Source organism: Myzus persicae, unplaced genomic scaffold, assembly GCF_001856785.1.
Source record: "Myzus persicae strain clone G006 unplaced genomic scaffold, MPER_G0061.0, whole genome shotgun sequence".
Taxonomy (NCBI): Eukaryota; Metazoa; Arthropoda; class Insecta; order Hemiptera; family Aphididae; genus Myzus; species Myzus persicae.
This window is the reverse complement of record NW_019102034.1, coordinates 142,248-162,079: the sequence shown is the minus strand read 5'-3', so window position 1 is coordinate 162,079 and position 19,832 is coordinate 142,248. Positions and strand designations below refer to the sequence as shown.

The window sequence follows — 19,832 nt, the reverse complement described above, 5'->3', positions numbered from 1 at the left end:
TTATTTGGGTAGTCATGTTTTTTAAACCCGATTCGATAAAGTACGAGTGCTGTAAGCATATTTGCTTGTTATAATGACGGTTATTACTGTCATAACCGTGTAACGGTCAAATAGTATAATATAGGTAATAATATTTTGGTTTCAAATGAATAAAGAAATTTTAAAAAAAAATAGTAATAAGGTATTTTTTTGAAATTTACATATTTTGTACACATATCAATAAATACAAGTAGTTTATATCAAAAAGATACTGACAATTAAAAAGACTTCATCAACTTTGAAAATAAATAACTCAGGAAAAGTAATTATATAATAAAAAAATAAATATATTAATCTAAACATTTTACATTAAAAAAATACTAGGAATAATTTAATCTCTTGAATCAATGATTATATAAATATAAAATACCTTACTTTTTTTTTGTATACAATTTAATATTAAAACGAGTGAATTTATAAGTACCTACCTACTATTTTATTTTCAAGCGCTCACCACATGAGTTAATAGCACAACTGTATATTAATATTTATATTTTATTCAGTAAATTTATTTTCCTGGTTAACGTGTACCTAAGTTAATTAAGTATTTAAATGTGTACATTAACATAGAATAATATATATAAATTCATATTGTATGGGTGACTCCTAGTTAATTTACAATCATTTAAATTAAATTAAATTGAATTTAAACATATAATATAATTTTTTTTCATAGTTTTTCAAGCACATCAATTCTAATTTCATATTTTAATTTGTTCACACATTTTATCATTTATAGCAAATCTAAGTCGGTATCGTAATCTACATAAAGCCATGAACCATTAAATAGTATAGACAATAGACAACACTAAAAACTAAAAAGTAGAAAATTATCATTGAGCCTCCACTCTACTTAACGATTTACAACATATGGGGGAAAACTAGGCCTACAGCGTATGGCTGCTCTGGTTTTGAAACAATAATTTTTTTTTACTTTTCTCTGGAAATATCAAACTTCAACTTTGAATAAAATAATAAGAATTATTTTTTTTAAAATTTAATTCTTAAGCATCAACAGAATAAAAATGATAAAATGACTTTTAAGCTTAAGGTATTTTTTTTTATATTAACGTCTTATAAACTTCTGTTATAGCCTTGAATAACAATGTAGTTACAATAATATTTCTTTATTGTATTTTAAGTCCAAAACTTTTTTACTATAAAATGTTGACATAAAATGTGTAGGATGAATGTTTATACTATACACACACCCTTTTAAAGATTTTTTTTATTAAGTAGCTACAGCATTTAGATGTATATATACATATTAACAAGAATTCTGCATTTTTAGTAATCGTGCCGCACGATTACATAATTACATCGCAACTCTTTGGTTTCAATTCGTGCGTACTTTTAATGAACTCATCACTCTCTCACTAAGTACATTTTTTTCAGTACTAATTTAGTAGAAATATTATAGCGAATATTTTAAATAGGTAAATTAAAATAAAAAATCTAAATTGGCTCTTTATTCATCTTAACTAAACGCCATAATAAAATTGCATTGTCTTAAAATTTTTTGCTGTATTTGGTTAAACTATAAAATTAGGTAAACTAATTAATATATTTAAGTACTCAAAGTTGACTTTAATATTGCTCGTTTGAAGTATTAAGAGTTCATTACTCCCTCTCAAAAAAAAATTATATTATTAAAATTGTATTGACCGAAAAATAAATGATATCAATAACAGAATCAACGTTCGAAAAAGTATGCAGAATTAATACGAATTCAATTCAGATCTTAGCCATACAACACTTTTACAATCAAAGTTCACTTTAACGCTTTATTATTATTATTAATAATAATTAATATCAACTTTATACATTATTCATAGGTATCGTACAATACAAACGTTTATATTTACATGTAACGCCAATTAAAATTATAATTATCAGACCAGCAATTACTTAGTTTCAATTTCACGGGTGGACAATTTTATCAAGAATATGTATTCTAACAAGGTTTCTACATCATATAATATATTGTGATAGACGGTGTACACTATGATACACGCCTTTCAATATTGTTTGAGTTTCAATTAAATTATAATGAACACATTTGACTGAATACTTTGATTGTATATAAAATATAGGTAGTACCTATACTATATAGGCTATAGGTGTATCGCATGACTCACGTTAATTTATTCTCGTGGCTAGACTGCTTAAATATACATGTAAAATGTATAAAAATAAAAACAAAACTACACAATACGTTTGAATCCAAACGTGAATGACCATCGAATTATGTTACTGTAAAAGAACAAACAGACCGTGCCATTTCTTATGTTGATGCGCTCCAAATTCTCCAAACCCTATTTTATAATAATATATCAAAATGTTAAGCGCTCATCAACGCTTCTAAAAGATTAAACGAATAATTACGATGGCATTGACAAAGAATATCGTAACCAATGCTTTTAACGAAACGCGATAAGTTTTCGACCTTTGAGAAATTTTAACGAAATTATTTTAAACGAATATGTTAATCTTTTGAGCAGACACAAGTGCGTTCTCTTCACGTAAACTTAACAGACATCAGTCGGTGGATTCAATTCTATTAAAGTGCACGACGTCTCAAATCGTAATTTCTGCACGATTACAGCCAACCCTCTACCGGATTTCACCCCATTATCTTATACAATAATTCACGGATAAATCAGTAAATAGTTATATAGTTACAACGACTATATAGTTACGACCGTTTTTTGTAAAAGATTGAATTTTATTTTCATTAAAACAATGCGATGAGTGTAAATGTATCGGTACAGTAACACTAAATATCGATACGGCCATACGTACCTCAATTGCGTGTAACTATATATTATTAGATTTCATATCGATAATACAATTTTTTAAATAAAGGAATGGTATGACGCGTCCAACGGTGTTAATAAATTATATAAACGCTGTTTACTGATTTCTGTGAATTATAATATTAATTTCGTTGCGAGTTTAAATGTTTATGCTGAAAAGTTAATCTATATTCGAGAATAATACTTTAAATATGATTTTATAAATGGGTTGAATATAATTTTATTTGATTGGTAGAATTGTGATGGTCATACGTTGATGTGATATATAGCTTAAGCCTCAAAGCTTAATAAATTCATTGTTACCTAACTACTATACCATTTTATAATAGGTTATAATGAGTTATTAAGGTAAATAAATGAAATAAAATAAATTTTATTTTACCACAACCGAGGCCGTAATTTTAATTTTGAATAGTCGTGGCTTTTTGATGTAATATGTAATATGAAAAAATGTAAGTTTGTCTGAAATCTATATCTGCGCCAAATTTGATTAACCCAACAAAAATGTTATAAACATTTTGCAGTCACGCAATGCCAAAAGTATACCGCTTTCAATGAATGTCACTTACGAAAGGACATATTTCGTTAGAAAACCAATAAATATAAAATAATTTCATTAAGTCTTTACTATTTCAAACTCATCATGTTAGTTGTCTTCGAAGGGAGATTCTTAAATATGAAACAGTAAAATAGAAAGGTTGGAGTCATAATGAACAACATTTTTTTTTCCATTTTTGAATCCAAAGTATCCAACGTTATATAGATAGTTAATATAAAATATAAAACATAAAAGTGATGAATAACAATTTTTACATAATTTAAATATTTAATAACATTTTACAGAAATACCTTTATATTCTATAGGTATTTATCATTGCAAATAGAAGCTTTGAAATTTGAAAATAGTTTGATGTTTGTGATAATTTCTTTATGCATGGGACAATATTAAACTTTTTCTCTGTTATTTTCGTTCATATTTAATTTGTTTGATTTTTATATTTTTGGCATGGTTGTCTGTATAATGTCTTAATTGACAAAGGGTTGAGGATGGATTTTTATATACAGTATACTAGAATAATTATTAAGCCAAACATCACAATAATATAAGATAAGATTGTTTTTAAAGAAATATAAATTTTAATTTTAGATTATTTCCTCTCAAAGTAATAATTTATAGCTATTAGAATTATTTAATACCTATTGAAACAGGTGTCAAGTATTTTTTTCACACAAATTATAAATTAAACAAAATATAAGAGGGTGCATTACTAAGCGGGCATTTGTTACTGACGTTAATTTACAGTTCTGCTAATTGAGTGCCATGCAAAAATGTTTATTGCCATTATAAGTACCTACGCTGATTTACTTGTTTCATTCTTCAAATATTCAGAGTAATAACTAACTAAACTTGTTCTTGTAAATTGTGTGTTGTTTTATTCGAAATGTTTTATCTTGAAAGTTAAATCTTGATCATCGGTTTATATTATTATACAACGAAATATGTACCTATATCAATGAATATAATATACCTACCAAATATTTATAAGACATCGAATTACATATAATTATTACTTACATACTTATAAATATTAATTAAAAATGTATAACTATACAAGCTAACTGGACATAAAATAAATAATATTTTAATTAGCCGATTAGCGATTACCTAGTAATTAGTTATTTTAATAATTAGCATTATATATTTCGTTATTTACTTGACAGCATAATTTTAAAGCAAGACTTTCTGTAAAGTGTTAGTCTATGTATATTCTCATAATGCAATCTTATTTTATGTCAGATTTTCATAGTTCACTGTCCATAGTAGACACTAGACAGGTACTATAACAGATGATTTTTAAAAACAAATTAATATTATATCAATTAACATTTTTTTTAACACAGCCTCTCAGTCCAAAAGCCCTTACATAGCTCGCTGGACCCGAGTCTCAGGGCCAATGTATTTTAATTAATGGCCAATGCAGTGTTCTAGTGTTTAATATATATCTTTTCCGTGGAGTCCAACAGTCTTATAATATACTTTGTTAACAAGTGTTAATTAATTATTGGTACTATGTACGATTGTGTAATATATTATTTGGTTGTTAATAGTGGCAATGGAAAGTTATTTCATTTTTTTTATTTTGGTAAACTAGATAATATTAATAATAATAAGAGGAAAATTTACCATATTTACTACATGGATAAAGACACAAAGTGGTCAAAGCGTGATTCCGAAAAATAGGGAATGCTATTTTATTAATAACGTACGACGCATATTAACAGAGATTAAGTATAATAATATATTTATTTAAATTACACCCTGTTTCAGGATTCCTAGTGCGATGGTGGTTTGAATAATGTATCAGTCGTACTGCATTTTTGAGTATGCTGTTTGAAGAAACTTTAAGGAACAACACCTTCTACAACGACAATATTAGGTAAAAACCGTTGTATAATAAAAGATGTACCTACTTAACAACATGGTTCAAATAGTTAATAGGTAATGCACGAGGATTAAATCGAATGTGTGCACAGTGCACACAGCTCATAAAATGCCACGGCAGTCGCATATAGTGGGATACGATAATATTTAGATAGTCAAAAATATTGTTTTCAATATTCATCATATAGTTATTGAATTTAATATCTTGACTTTTTAATCCTAATTTAATACTTATGTATAAATAAGAAATTAATTGATACAAGTTATTATTTTTTTATAATTTTTTGTTTCTGAATATGATTCATAATCACTTGAATCGTCGTTACTATTCTTACTACTTAAACTATTTTCTTTAAAAACTTGATCAGAGAATGTTGTCGGTTTGTGACATAATATGTTGGTTATAAAAATAAATTGTTTATGATTGAAACTCATACTCTCGATCTCCATAGTTGGGCAAATAATAGTCAATTAACAATGTTGGGCAATTCATTTTACCTTTTAAAATAGAATTTATACGATGAACCATAAACGTTCAAAATGAATAATATACAACCATAAGTAATATTATGCATATTTCAAGGCAGGATAAGATGGATAGGATATTTTTGAGATAATAATTTGTTCTGATCCGAATAGAATTGAAATTCAAAAAGAAGAAATTATGCAAAGTCATTGTGATGGAGCCATATCTACTACATTTAGTTACTTTGAACTTTTATAGACATAATATGAATCGTATATTTTTGAATTCTTGCTTACAGAACGTTTCTGATGCTACTGCGTAAAATTTTACTACGAGAGACCAAGTGCATGTTATAAGAGATTAAGAGGGAGGTTTAAAGTAGAAAAACTAAAAATGTAATAGGTTTGAACCCATTTTATGGTGATGCAAACTCTATTTGGATGCATTGGTATAACGTATTTATATAATTATTATATTTTATGAATCTTATTATTGTTATTACGGGTCCGAACAATGCAAATTAAGATGACTTATAGCGGATTTAATTATAATAAATAATAAAAATTTAATAATGTTATCCAATACCTACTAAATCAGTTAAATATGACATAGGTCATACTACTTCAGCACCTGGTGTTCTGTTTGAAGTTCTGCTCTTAACGTGAAATCAATTTCATCCTCTTCGACTTCTATCTATAAATGTAAGGCATAGGATAGGTTCTATCAGCGCTACTATACCATGACAATTTCCAAAAAAAAGTCAAAAGACAGACAATTTTAAAAATCGCAACGACGGGTTCCCCTTTTAGAGCTTTTTTCAATTCAAAATTTGAGAGTACCTATCAAAGATTTGATATTATAGCTAGACACAATTTTTGTGTATACTGATTGAAATACACGATATCGGTGATGACTTTTATTTTCACTTTTATTCCGTTTTAAACGAATATGAGAGATATGAGTGATGACAATGTCGTAGCTCTACTAATTTCAATTAAATAAAGAGAGCTATTATGTAAAAGTATTAATGATTAGAGTCGACTCTAGATGGGCTATAGGTACCCTTATACGCCTGTGCACATAACTGTGGTACGCAGTTACCACTGTGGCACTACAATATCACAGGGTATCGCTTTCGATGGAGACAGACCGATAAAGCTTTGATTTCCAATATGTTATAGCCTTTAGATATAGATATAACGTACTGTATAACCATTACGGACGTCCATCGTTGTATGAAAATGCAATTCCCCGTTTTGAATCAAAAACTTTAACTTATACCGTGTGCCACCGTCCCATTCAAACTCTATCGATCATCATATTTCGTGTTTTATATTATTTTTATTTTTAGTATGAGCTGGAATGCCAAAACTTATAATATTATTTTATTTTCGGCCCGAGTTTCGGTCTGCCGACTTCTAACAATCTTACGGCTCAAATTGCACGTGACAAACCGGCAGCGATATTTTATTTTTTCGATTTTCGAAATAATATATTTTACACCCTTGAAAGTTAATAAAACGTCACATAAAAAAAACAAATTATGATTCGAAAAAGTTTAGATAATTATTGGTGTAATTAAATGGTGTCGAATAAGACAAGATAATATCGAAACGATAATAATGTGAGGTTTGTAGGAGGGAGTAAACATATGTGAAACGCTATTGTTGGGAAATAAGAAATATTGGCCGTTTAGGAATAAATTAAAACGGTAAAAATGTGTTGTACTTAAATGTTACAATATTAATGAAATTCAGCCCACAAATTGGGCATGGAAAACGTCACAGGTCGTCACGACATTACAGCTTGTAGGAATGAGAAAAAAATATACTCCGAGACCTATGGAATTGGGACAGTAAAATACGGAAGGGATCCAGGCGAATCTATATGGTTCTTAGGTTAAAATATGTATCTACTTGGTCGAACGCTCGGTATTGTCCGAGTTGCGGTCGCAATAGACGAATTGCGGTCTTAATAATATTGAAGCTAAAATTAACGTCTTAATTGCGGTCAGTATCCGGTTATCGATTATCCGATGCTCTTATCCAATTTTCATGTCAATAATTTCACGATCCAACGGTGAAGCAGTATTTAGTACCTATATCAGTATCCTTTTTTAGCAACACAATTGAGCATGGAATATGTTGCCAACATTTTGACCGTTTCATTTTTGTATTTAGCATAATAATATGGAACTTTGTCAATATTTAAAACATAATAATTATTAATCATATTTTTTATCGCAACTAGGATTTTTACATATTTTGATATTTTACCTGTTTTGATCCCGACCGCAACTCGGATTTTTTTTTTTACCTGTTATAATCTCGACCGCAACTCGGTATCAACCGAACGCTCATAAAATCATAACCTCACAGCAGTGTTCGACCATATGATATGACCAATTGCCATAGACCTATATACATATAAACGTATAGGATAATTACGCGCCCTACCCCCCTGCCCTGTACGCTAAACATATATTATCATCACGCCTTGCTAAAATAATTGAAATCACTGTCATAACTCAATAAGTGTGCTTAATAAATCGCGTTGACGTCTATAACCGTGTTTCTGGTTTTAAACAGCGACGGAAACAACTACAGCCGACACGATGACCCGTGGGGCCCGAGGAGAGACCCGCTACCGGTCGTCGTGCCCGTCACCCTCGTCTACACCCTGATATTTGCCACGGGCATCGTGGGCAACGTGAGCACGTGTATAGTGATCGCCCGGAACAAGTACATGCACACGGCCACCAATTACTACCTGTTCAGTCTCGCCGTGTCCGACCTGCTGCTGCTGCTGTCCGGACTGCCGCAGGAGATCTACCAGACATGGTCCAGGTATGACGATGGCCGCGAGGTCCAGACGCGCGTTTCCGCATTGGATTTCGCACCAATGTTTTTTGTTTTTTTTTTTTTTTTTAACGAAAATAGTTAATTAACATACTGCGCCGAACTGCATACATGGTGGGCTGCAGCCGTAATAACCGAAGGGTAGTTGTGATATTATAATATTATACAAGTATCGCAGTCATATAGCAATGACAATACAGTGACAATAGTTGCACAGCTGCAGTGATAATATTAATATTGTATTATTATATACGAGCTTATCGTATAGTAGGTACCTATATTATGGGCGTCACCGTTTTCCGCCAAAATGACCCTCGCCCGTTATCACCGTGGCCGTTTTCCGCCAAAGTTTGTATTCCGATTTCCACCAAAAAAAATTTATAAATTATTTATGAACTGAAACCATCAAATAGTAATGATCACGATGTACGCGCATCACCTTGTATCACACACGCGCCTCACCTCAGTTTATTGATCATAAACTTTTATCTATATCTTATCTTACTATTACTATTCCCCTATTTATAGATGTACCCACTACCCAGTGTGTTTCCTAACGCATACGCTATTATAATTGTACTTAAAAACAGTATAAATATTAATTGTTATAATTATAAACATCACTAGTTTGTCGTCCAAATAATACATTGTTATAAAAATTAAAATGATATAAAATATATAATAATATCACGTACCTACATCGTAATCATCACTATTTGATGGTTTTAGTCCAGGGGTTCTCAAAAATAATTTATACATTTTTTTTGGCGGAAAACGGCCATGGTGATAACGAGCGAGGGTCATTTTGGCGGAAAACGGAAACCCCCTATATTATAATACCCAAGCTATAGTCTATAAAGATATTACGATGGTAATTACCAATCATGTATCTGCCGACAAAGCCGCAAACGATCGCCGGCGATTTCGTTATTCACGGACGCATTTCAGCATTTGTTTCCAAACATTGTGTAATTATATGAAATACCTGAGTACTACAACAACTGCAGTCTACAGAAGTAGAATGTATTTAGGCGGGTTTCATCATTACCGTAACTAGGCGGGCTCTGGACCCCCCCCCCCACCTCACGATCATATGCCTACGTATGGGCGGTAGAGATAAATGTATCATATCGTTATAATATAGCTATGTGAACATTATCAACAAATGTGCAATTGAAGATCACGGCAGACAGTTTATCATCGTCATATTTAATTACACTGTGCAAATAAAATTATTATTTACGATAGTTCTAGTTATTGTTCTAAACGATTTTTTCTCAAACAACACTTGTTTTCTAAATACCCTTACAACCTACAATAACGTGAACAACATGCTATTTTTGCTATCCATAAACATTAATCGTACAGCGCGTATGGATATCAGCGTGACATAATACGAACCCATCACTTGTATTTAAAAAAAAAAAAAAATCAAATTTGTACAATTTAATAACAATTTAATGTAAAATATAAGCTAATTGCGACGTTTCCGATGTATTTTGAAGATCAATAAAAAAACTTACAGCTCGTGGTACGTATAAATTATAGTGAGTAACGAGTCTTATTTACGAGTAGTTTTCAATTAGGTATATTTCATGCAATATTTTGAAAACGTTGTACAACCCATTTACAAGAACGATAATATTTATTCTTTTTGTTTGCTATGGTAGAATTTTATTTTGAGTCCACCATTTGTGGGTGGAGCTAAAATTATTATTCGATTTATTGCCGAACACGTCAGTTTTGACTTATGCGTTCAGTAAATACTAACAACGATAAAACGGTCACATAATTATATTTATGTTCTAATGACTAAAATGTATACTTCTCCAAGACAGTGTGAAACATATTATTATAAATGTCACATTTAAAATGTATCAATATTTAACTAAAATGTTAAATTAGTATCAAAACAATATCCATTGTTAGTTCGATTTGCTCAGATCTAAAATGGACAATTTATTATAATGATACGGATTTCGGCATTTTTATTTTCTATATTAAATCATGTAGTTACTTAATGACGTCTTAAACATTAGCCAAAATAACTACCATGGAATACTTTTTCACTAAAAAATATAACATTGGTTATCTTATTTTCACGACGTTATTATTATTTTATTTTATGTTGTATTTTATACAATTTTATTATATAAATTAAAATAATGAAATGAATAATATTCTAAATAAAAAAAATATAAATAATTTATTAATTTATATATTTATGTATGATGAAAAAATGTGTATCCTATACATATTTTTGTGGTTAGGTCATTGGCTTAAAATTATTAGTAATGTTCAAATATCCTGTTGTTTCACAATTATACAACAAAACTCGTTATCTTCAATTTCGGAGCGCATGTCCCAGTAGACTTTAATACTTCATCGCCTTTTATTTTGGCGTACTGCCCCACACGCTTGATTTTTATACGTATATATTATATCTTTTCCCTTTTTTCTTGTTAACAATTATACAAACTTATTTTGTTGTTAAATTATTTATATTATTTTTCGTATGGAATAAACAAGTTGTGCAAGGCTTTTCAACATGTGGCATAAATATAAGGTATCATTAAATCATTTTTAGAATAAAGTAAAACTGAAACATAATCATGTAGTAAAATAGAAAAATAATAATACATAAAATAAGTTTAAGGTATCATAGGTCAAATATCTAGTTCTGAGATCCAATTAATTGCTTTAGAGGTGATATTTATGGTTACATTCGAATTTCCATTAAACTTCCCTTCGGACATACAATGATGATGTGTGACATGTACATTCCCTGACTTGCTAAAATTGCTTTTAAAAAATTATGAAAAACTAGTATAAACATCTCTTTTGACATTATTCGTGCCAAGACTCGGTGCGAATAATTGAACCATGTCAAATAAAACCATTGAACTTTGATCAACATTAAGTATCCAAGAATGATGCATAAAGTATAACACAACTTTAAAATTCCGTTTTTATAATTTTCAAAACAAATTTTGACTAATTATCCTAGTTTTAGAAACACATTTTCATCTATTTTGAATTGAATATATTTAATATATAATATTTCAAAAGTATGTGAATGTTTATGTGCATTTGATTTAATTGAAATTATAAAACGCTCTGAGATGAGAAATATTCTTCGTGAGGAGAGAACGCTTCATGAATAACAAATAATAATTGTATTTTATAAAGAATAACAAATAAGGATATACTCGTAATGGTTACAAAAGAATTCTATGGTAATAAAACATTCTCGTTCTTGACCGAGAAAAACGTATAAAACAGTGCCTCGGGGACACATTGCATTGTTAATTCGAATAACTGCAAATCGTCTGATATAAACTTAAATGAATCACATTCTGGCGTTGAGCAACTTTGACATTTAAAAAATATATAATTAATATGCCATGTGTGTGTATGTGTATGGGTGGGCGTCTGTCCCCTTCAATAACGTAAATTAAGAAGACATTTTATAAGATTACATCCGTTCCAGGTGTAAAAATAAAAACCAAGATTTCACACTGTGTAGACTCTATAATGGATTTAGAACACAAAAAAGTAGTAATTTATGCTAATTGAAGACTAGATCGGATGAAAAGGTTTTATGTTTTACAAACAACAGATGATACGAAAATGATTATCTGTGGGTAAAAAGACAAAGACAAAGACGATTCTTTTTATAATAACATTTAGAAAAACAAGAGGTTATTTACTAGGTACGTCTTTATAGTGAAAATATTCAAAATAAATAATAATAAATACACAAACCTTAAATTAAGTATAAATACCTATTTGTTTAATTGATTAAAATGTTGAGTAGGAGGTATCTAAATAAATAAATTTATTATTGCCTGTTGGTCTTCATATTTTATACGTCGAAAAATGGTTCTACTTCAAAGACAACATACAATTTAATATAACTTTTAGTTTTACCTGGTCAATGTTACTATTGTTTTAACATTTTTTTTTTTGTTTAACATTTCTGCAATTATTAGTATTTTTTAAAAATATTTGTAACTCAATTCATAAAAGAATTAATTAGTTTTTGTACCTATATATATCTAAAATATACGTATTTTTGAAGCTCACATTTTAATTAAAATATTTATAGCTAACTATGTTAACCTTAATTATTATTTATTTATTACATAAATCAGTACAGTATACATTTCAAAAGATTAAATATCACTAACATTATTATAATATGAGCTGGTTTAAATTAATTAATTTGTTTTTAAATTATAAGAATAATAACTTAACGAAGTCTCTCAAAACCAACGTTTAGTGTATTTGGGTTCAAAAATAAGTGATGAAAATATTATATGTTTTACAAAAACCAAGTTTAAATTAATACTTTTTACTCATTATACTAGGATAGTAAATATTTATAAAATGATATTATATAGTAACGGTCTCAAATGAAGGATATCAAACAACACTAGAAAAACTATAAAACAATCGAGAAATAGAGTAATAGCCAGCCTGCATGTACACTACAAGTGATAATTATGATGACAATAAATATATTAATACATAATATTGAAATATACCAGTTTTATTCGAATTTTTATTGCCATTTAAGAAGGTTGATCGTATTTTTATCAAACGGTCATAAATCTATTTAGGATAGTTCTAACGCAGTGTATGGTATTTCAAATGATTGAATGTGCAACCTTGTAAACTAAAACGTCCTTCCTCGTGTATCGTTACATAATATTATCTGTTCAGCTCTTTTCATAAATGTAAATTAATAATGTACCTACCTAACATAAATATTTATTTTATTATAATATATATATATTATATAATCAATTCTGCGAACGGATGTTTTATAAAGGTACATAATACAGACAGGAGTGTGACGACTTCAATTTAATTTCGGTCGCTGGAGGAACCGTGGTATACAATATATTACAAATTTAATACAGCATTGGTAATTGGTATTGTGTACGTTTACAATATTGATTCTTCAAGAGCTTAACTTTCCAAGTCTTAATAACGGCAGTTTGAAATTTGTAATTTATTATATTTTATTTTAATATTCTACTTATTAATTTGTAAAATATAGAAAACTACATTTAAAAAAGTGTTCTAGCATTTGAATTAAATATTTAAATTTACTTATGGTGTAATATTGTAATATTAATAATGACCTATACATTTTATTGTTGTATGACGCTCAACGTTCAGAACATTTTATTATTTTTTGTTTAAGTTCGTTTCAAAGTCAAATAAGTACCTATATTAAAATAAATATCACAACTAACGACTATCTTGAGGTATTTGATTTGTAAGGATTGCAAATTCTTTAATAAATAGCCACAAAAACACGTCAACAAAATCCCAGTTTGTTTAAATAGCGAGTATCTACAGCATTTTTAAAATTAACTAATACATCACTTTTCAATATTTTTATAGTCGTTACTTATTAGAATAAAAATAATCGATTATGCTATGAAATAATAAAATAGTATAATATTATTAAAATTAAAATATATTATGTATATATACGTTTTTAACATTAAACTATTACAATCTTTATTGTATAATTATTTTAATTAGAATACTTTTTAAATTATTGAAATGCATTATAATTGTATGCTATTTTATGCTATTTTTTTTTAGGTATCCTTATGTGTTTGGAGAGATGTTTTGCATAATCAGAGGGTTTGCAGCGGAGACATCGACGAACGCTACTGTGTTGACAATTACAGCGTTTACCATTGAAAGATACGTTGCAATTTGTCATCCGTTTATATCACACACAGAATCAAATCTGCCCAGAGCGTTTAAATACATATTAATCATTTGGGTTATAGCGTTGACACTGGCTTTTCCTCAGGTAAATGTTTCAAAATGCTTAGAAATTAAATTAGTAATAACTCGCGAATCGTATCAATTGAGTTTAACTTTAATTAAATGTATATTGTTGCAATAATAGTTTGCAGAGCACAAACAAATTATAAAAAATGAATCGAAAAAAAATATTTCGTTTCCATAACTGTTAGTTATATTATTATTTATTATCTTTCATTATTAAACAAAGAACATTGGAGCAAATTAAATTCTCATCAACAATTACCTACATATTCAATAGGTAAATATTATACATTTATACAACAACACCATATTTGTATATTACACTGTTTTACTCAATAATTGCTATATCCGGAGTACAGGCATAAACAGTACAGAACAGTACTGAGCAGTTTAATAAGTATATTCTTGTGCATAGCATTAAATTTATGAAAAAATTTCAAGTAAATACATATTTAATTAAAAAAATAGTTACCAGGCGTTCTATACCATATAAGTTTTCTCATAATAATTAAATTCAGAAGTAGTAAGATATTAAGTTAGGGTTTTTAGTATAAGATATAGGTACATACTAATAAACAATAAACCATTATATGCGTAATGAGAATATACGAAAATAACTCAAATATTACCTATTAAAAGTAATAATGTGTATTTTTCTCTATTATGTAACACCTTGGCATAAAAAAGGTTCAACACATAAGACATCATTATTATACGTAGGTACCTAAAATATTCATTTTAGGAGTTAGTTAGAACATAACACATAATCCTTTTTCGAGGCAATGTTTTATATTACTTTCAGTGATAAAAAACAAATAATATTAAATACATCCGCACGAGTTATATTATGTGGACCGTTATAATATAGTGTATTTCATACGAAAAGTAAATTTCTTCTTTTACAATAAAAGCTCCGAGGCTTATACCAAACGCTTGAGCAGACTCGAGGCTACATTTCGCGTAAAACTTTCATTCATCGGTGTTGTTAATGATCTTATAATATTACATTGTTTCGCCATGGGCAATTGAAAGTTTGGCGGCCATTGGTATCAAATGAAAAACAATTGTGTATAACGTTTCCGATTCGTCAAGTGTTTGTTTTCGTTATACTGTAAATACATTTAAATGCATTTAAAGATATTTACTCATTATACCTATACAGAAACTTTTATATTAGATCTGTAATTGAATAACCGCTGTAATACGGTCATCGAAAGTTAGAGAGTTTTGTACCGATATGATATTCTTTATTGTCATGGCTCCGATACGTATGGGGGAGAAGAGTAACGAACCGTAATTTTATAAATTATGTGAACAAATGTGTACGCCTTCCAAGGCTGACCGCCCTTATAACTGTATCTGGACCCAAGACTAGAACTAGGGTGGTGGAACTGCAGGCGATGCATCCCTGGGCATAAATTGTGCACATTTAAGTATTTTCTCTTATAGCTTATACATTAGCGATGGATCCGCTAAGTAAAAACAAAGTATGTTTTATCATTTGAATCATAAAAAAAGCAAAAACGAGTTTGAAATAGATTTAAACTTAAAATAGTTGATTAGAGCAACCATTTACTACATCTTCTACAGAAATAAAGAGTACTTTATGTCTGGTTTATATTATACAACTCTATAATAAAACTTGTATTACATTTCAGATCTTAATAAATATCAATTGTATTAGCTGAAATCTCCAAAAACTCAACAATTTTTAAAAATCACTAAGGTTGTTTATTAATTTTGACAACCCGCATTTACATACAAAAATGCTTTTTGTACAAGAAATTGTTAATTTATAAAAGACATATTTTAATATAAAATCAAGCGGTGCTCTGTTTTATTATATTTCACTGTATAATATTAAATAGTTTTTTTTGTACTCTCCAACGTTCAAATATTAAAATTATTTAACAGCAATAATTTTAACGACAACCGGTAAATATCTCTGAAATATACAACCTAGTCTCGATAACTAGATTTGTTTTCTCGCCCTTGGAGTGTTCTTAAATTGTGTTTGAGGTATATGTAATTCGAAAACTACATAAGTCAATTTTTTTTTATTCCTTCGAAATTCGAGTTTTTGAAACTCGACTTAATTATAAATACAAAATTGTAAATAAATAAATACTAATTATATTTAAATATTAACCAATGAACATCATACAAATTACCACATAAATATTTGTATACGTCCTTCGAGTGAAAAAGATTTTTTTTAGAATTGTTTTTGTACAAGTATAATATGAAATGTATCAGTAATCAAAGTAATCTCAAGTCTAATATCATAGTGAAATATTTAAATGACATCCCATATCAGTTAACTGCATTTAATTCAGCGAAAATTGGCGTATTTTAGTACAAACACCGGCCTTGTCTGGACCATTTTGTACCAATGTTATTTTTGAAGTTGTCTTTACTGTATTTGTCAACGTTGTCGTTCGATCAACGTCGGCAAACATTGACAATTCGATACAATATATGAGTCATCTAAATACGTAGCTGACGACGACGGTTAGAATACCACAACGTAATAGAATATCGTCGAAAGGACAAAAAAAAAACCAAAATCTATAAAATTCAATTTCTGTTTTTGGTAAATGTAATGAGTGATTGGTTGCAGAAATGTGTGTATCTACTTGTCAAAATACGAGTAAATATGCTTTCGGTTTTTTTTTCATTTTATCATATTAATATAACATTGTAATAATCTATCCATAAATTCTTACTGACGTCTTAAAACGATCTAGATTTATTCATTTTATTTTTGATCACACTACAGCAGTAACCGGATGACAGAGTCATAACGAGCTGTTCAAATTATCAGCATAATTTGTGATTCATCCTGTAGGTACTTCTTTTTCTCTGTTAGAATCCGTTGCCAATTGTCGCACTTCACTAATCGAGATGTAACCGTAGTCACGGATGTGTCAAAAAAATTACTTTCCTGACGTTTTTCTTTTTGCCATTATTTTGACGATGTCGATTTGGATGTCTCGAATTGAGCGTTTTTGCTTATTCGAACAGATAAAGCTCTTATTACAACAAAAGTACGCGACGCAGAATGTTAAAACTCGATAAACATTTATAATATTATTATACACTTCATTACCACATATTATACTTTATTTGATTTAAAAACATTTGTATTGTATGGCCATAATATTTTATCATCACATGAAAGAATTGCATTTTAAATCGTTAAATACAAAACTGACATAAACTTTGAAAACAATAAAGTTATTTGTAATATTCTCTATTTGTCATCACAAAAATATAATATAATGATTGATATTATAATATTTTACCTATTGAATTCAAACATTTCTTGAAATATTACTTACCACGAAAAACTATGTCAGTTTTCAACACCAAAGTTGGTTAATTGCTCCAGTTTCACAGTGTGAGTTTTACATTTTATTCAATATAATAAAATACGTATTATGAGTATGTATAGTGTTACCTAACTAAAAAGTTGCTACGTTATTTCGCGTAATTTGTACATCTCACTTAAGTTTTTGATACGTACATATATATTAATTATAAATAAAGAATGTCGATAATATTATGTCGATGATCAGACAGTTATAAATTGTTTCTTTAAATATTTAAGAAGAATAAAATGTTATTTTCAATCAATTTCGTTTAAAATGTTTATCATACTAAACCGTATTTGTTTAGAACAAAAACTGTTCAATACAATTATTGATGTGTCTATTATTTCAATGGTCGAACAAAAATAATGAAAATAAAATATGACAGTTGTTTAGTTTTGTTTATAGTAGTTAAAATAAAAGTCTGAATTAACCAACATAAAGAAGCAATGTTCTGTATTTTATGGTAAACTGTTCTCGGTTTATTTAACGTTTTAGAACCAAAACTATCTGCTTTTTCTAAATGCGGATCGCATTTAGAACTATAAATTACAGCAATGGTCTCAACTTTGTTCCTAATTTTATCAACAGAATCTGATTGTTTCATTAAGACGAGGCATGAACCTTTGAAAACTTTAACAGTTTATGCACTGAAACAATGTTTCTAGACTTATCATTTCATTATACGAAGAAAAATCTCGCCATCGAACAGTGACAACAAATCGAAACCTTGTACATTTCCACGCAAAGAATTTTATATTAGACATGTTCGATCTAACGTCGTTGCAATATAATAGCTTTGATGTCAATATAATATGCAAGCAAAACACAATTGAATATTCTTGTTGTCAATTTTAACGATGCTAATGGTTAGAGCAGGAGTTCTTACATTATAGCCTTTGAAGTGAGACCCGATTTCGACCTGTGAATAGTTCTGTAAAGGTCGCTTACACAATAAATAGCTTTTAATTTTGAACTTTTTTGTGGAGTATGGACGAATAAACACTCCTACGTTATACATTTATACGTTTTTAGACATCAGCCAATATAGCGATCTATTTAAAATGCATTCAAACTTAGTTTTCAATTTAATTCCCCGTTATTGTAAATGATTATACCAATGAGTATATTTTACTCGTGTAGGTTAGCTCAAACTAACTTGATCAAATAAAATGACACTGGAAAGTGTTGGGGTATTATATTGAAACACATACACACTGCATTTGCAGGGAGAGTCTGAACTATTAGAGTGCCACGTTAAGTTTGTATAATAGAATACGCCACTTCCACATCATTGCTGCTACATAGTTTTGTATTATTAGATATAATATTATATGGGTATATAATATTATCATGCATGTATTAATATATTATTGTTGTATACAATATAAACATTGGCGCCCATAAAATTATGAAATATTTCTCTCTCACCTCGGTACCTACTGTGTAAATGGCGTGCGCTTCTGTTTACATTGTATTTCAAACCATCTCTATTGTCCGTAGAAACCAAGGATTGCAATAAAAAACTTAGTTTATAGCCCGACGCTCAAATCTGCTAGGTAAGCACAATTTTCGTCTGACTAAGTAATAATTAAAGTTCTCTCTGCTACTCTATTACCCAAGTTTGTAGGTAATTATTATCGACTGATCTACGTTTTCTAATCTGTGTTTTAAAGGCTTGTAATTTAATTACCTTATTCGCCAAATCCTTTGAGTGAGCATATAATTGTTTGAATAAATTTCAATCAACAAAGTATAAATAATTTCACTACGACAAAAACGATGGCTCGTTAACCTCACCTAGCCCTTACATCATTAGTATAGTTGATTATTAGGCTACACTGATAATGCTCAATTATGCATAGTAATAATGTTATAAAAGTTAATAACCACAAAAAAAATTTCACAAATGTCACGTTAATTATTGATATGTTTTTTTTTAGTAATCCTTTCTCTATTTAGAGCTGCTTTAAATAATTTAAATGACGATTGACTTTTAAAAAATAATCTAAACATATTTTA

General features: G+C 28.8%; 1 protein-coding gene across 2 annotated transcripts in view; it reads left to right on the top strand.

Annotated features, from left to right (window-relative positions):
- The window catches only part of LOC111031051 (pyrokinin-1 receptor-like), a 55,263-nt gene that overhangs the window by 15,092 nt on the left and 20,339 nt on the right, over positions 1-19,832 (top strand). For both annotated transcript variants that reach the window (XM_022310837.1, XM_022310836.1), the window contains exons 2-4: positions 5,185-5,293; positions 8,353-8,610; positions 14,245-14,461. In XM_022310837.1, coding sequence (XP_022166529.1) covers positions 5,241-5,293; positions 8,353-8,610; positions 14,245-14,461 — 528 coding nt within the window. In that variant the 5' untranslated portion in view covers positions 5,185-5,240. The remainder of the gene's footprint in view (positions 1-5,184; positions 5,294-8,352; positions 8,611-14,244; positions 14,462-19,832) is intronic.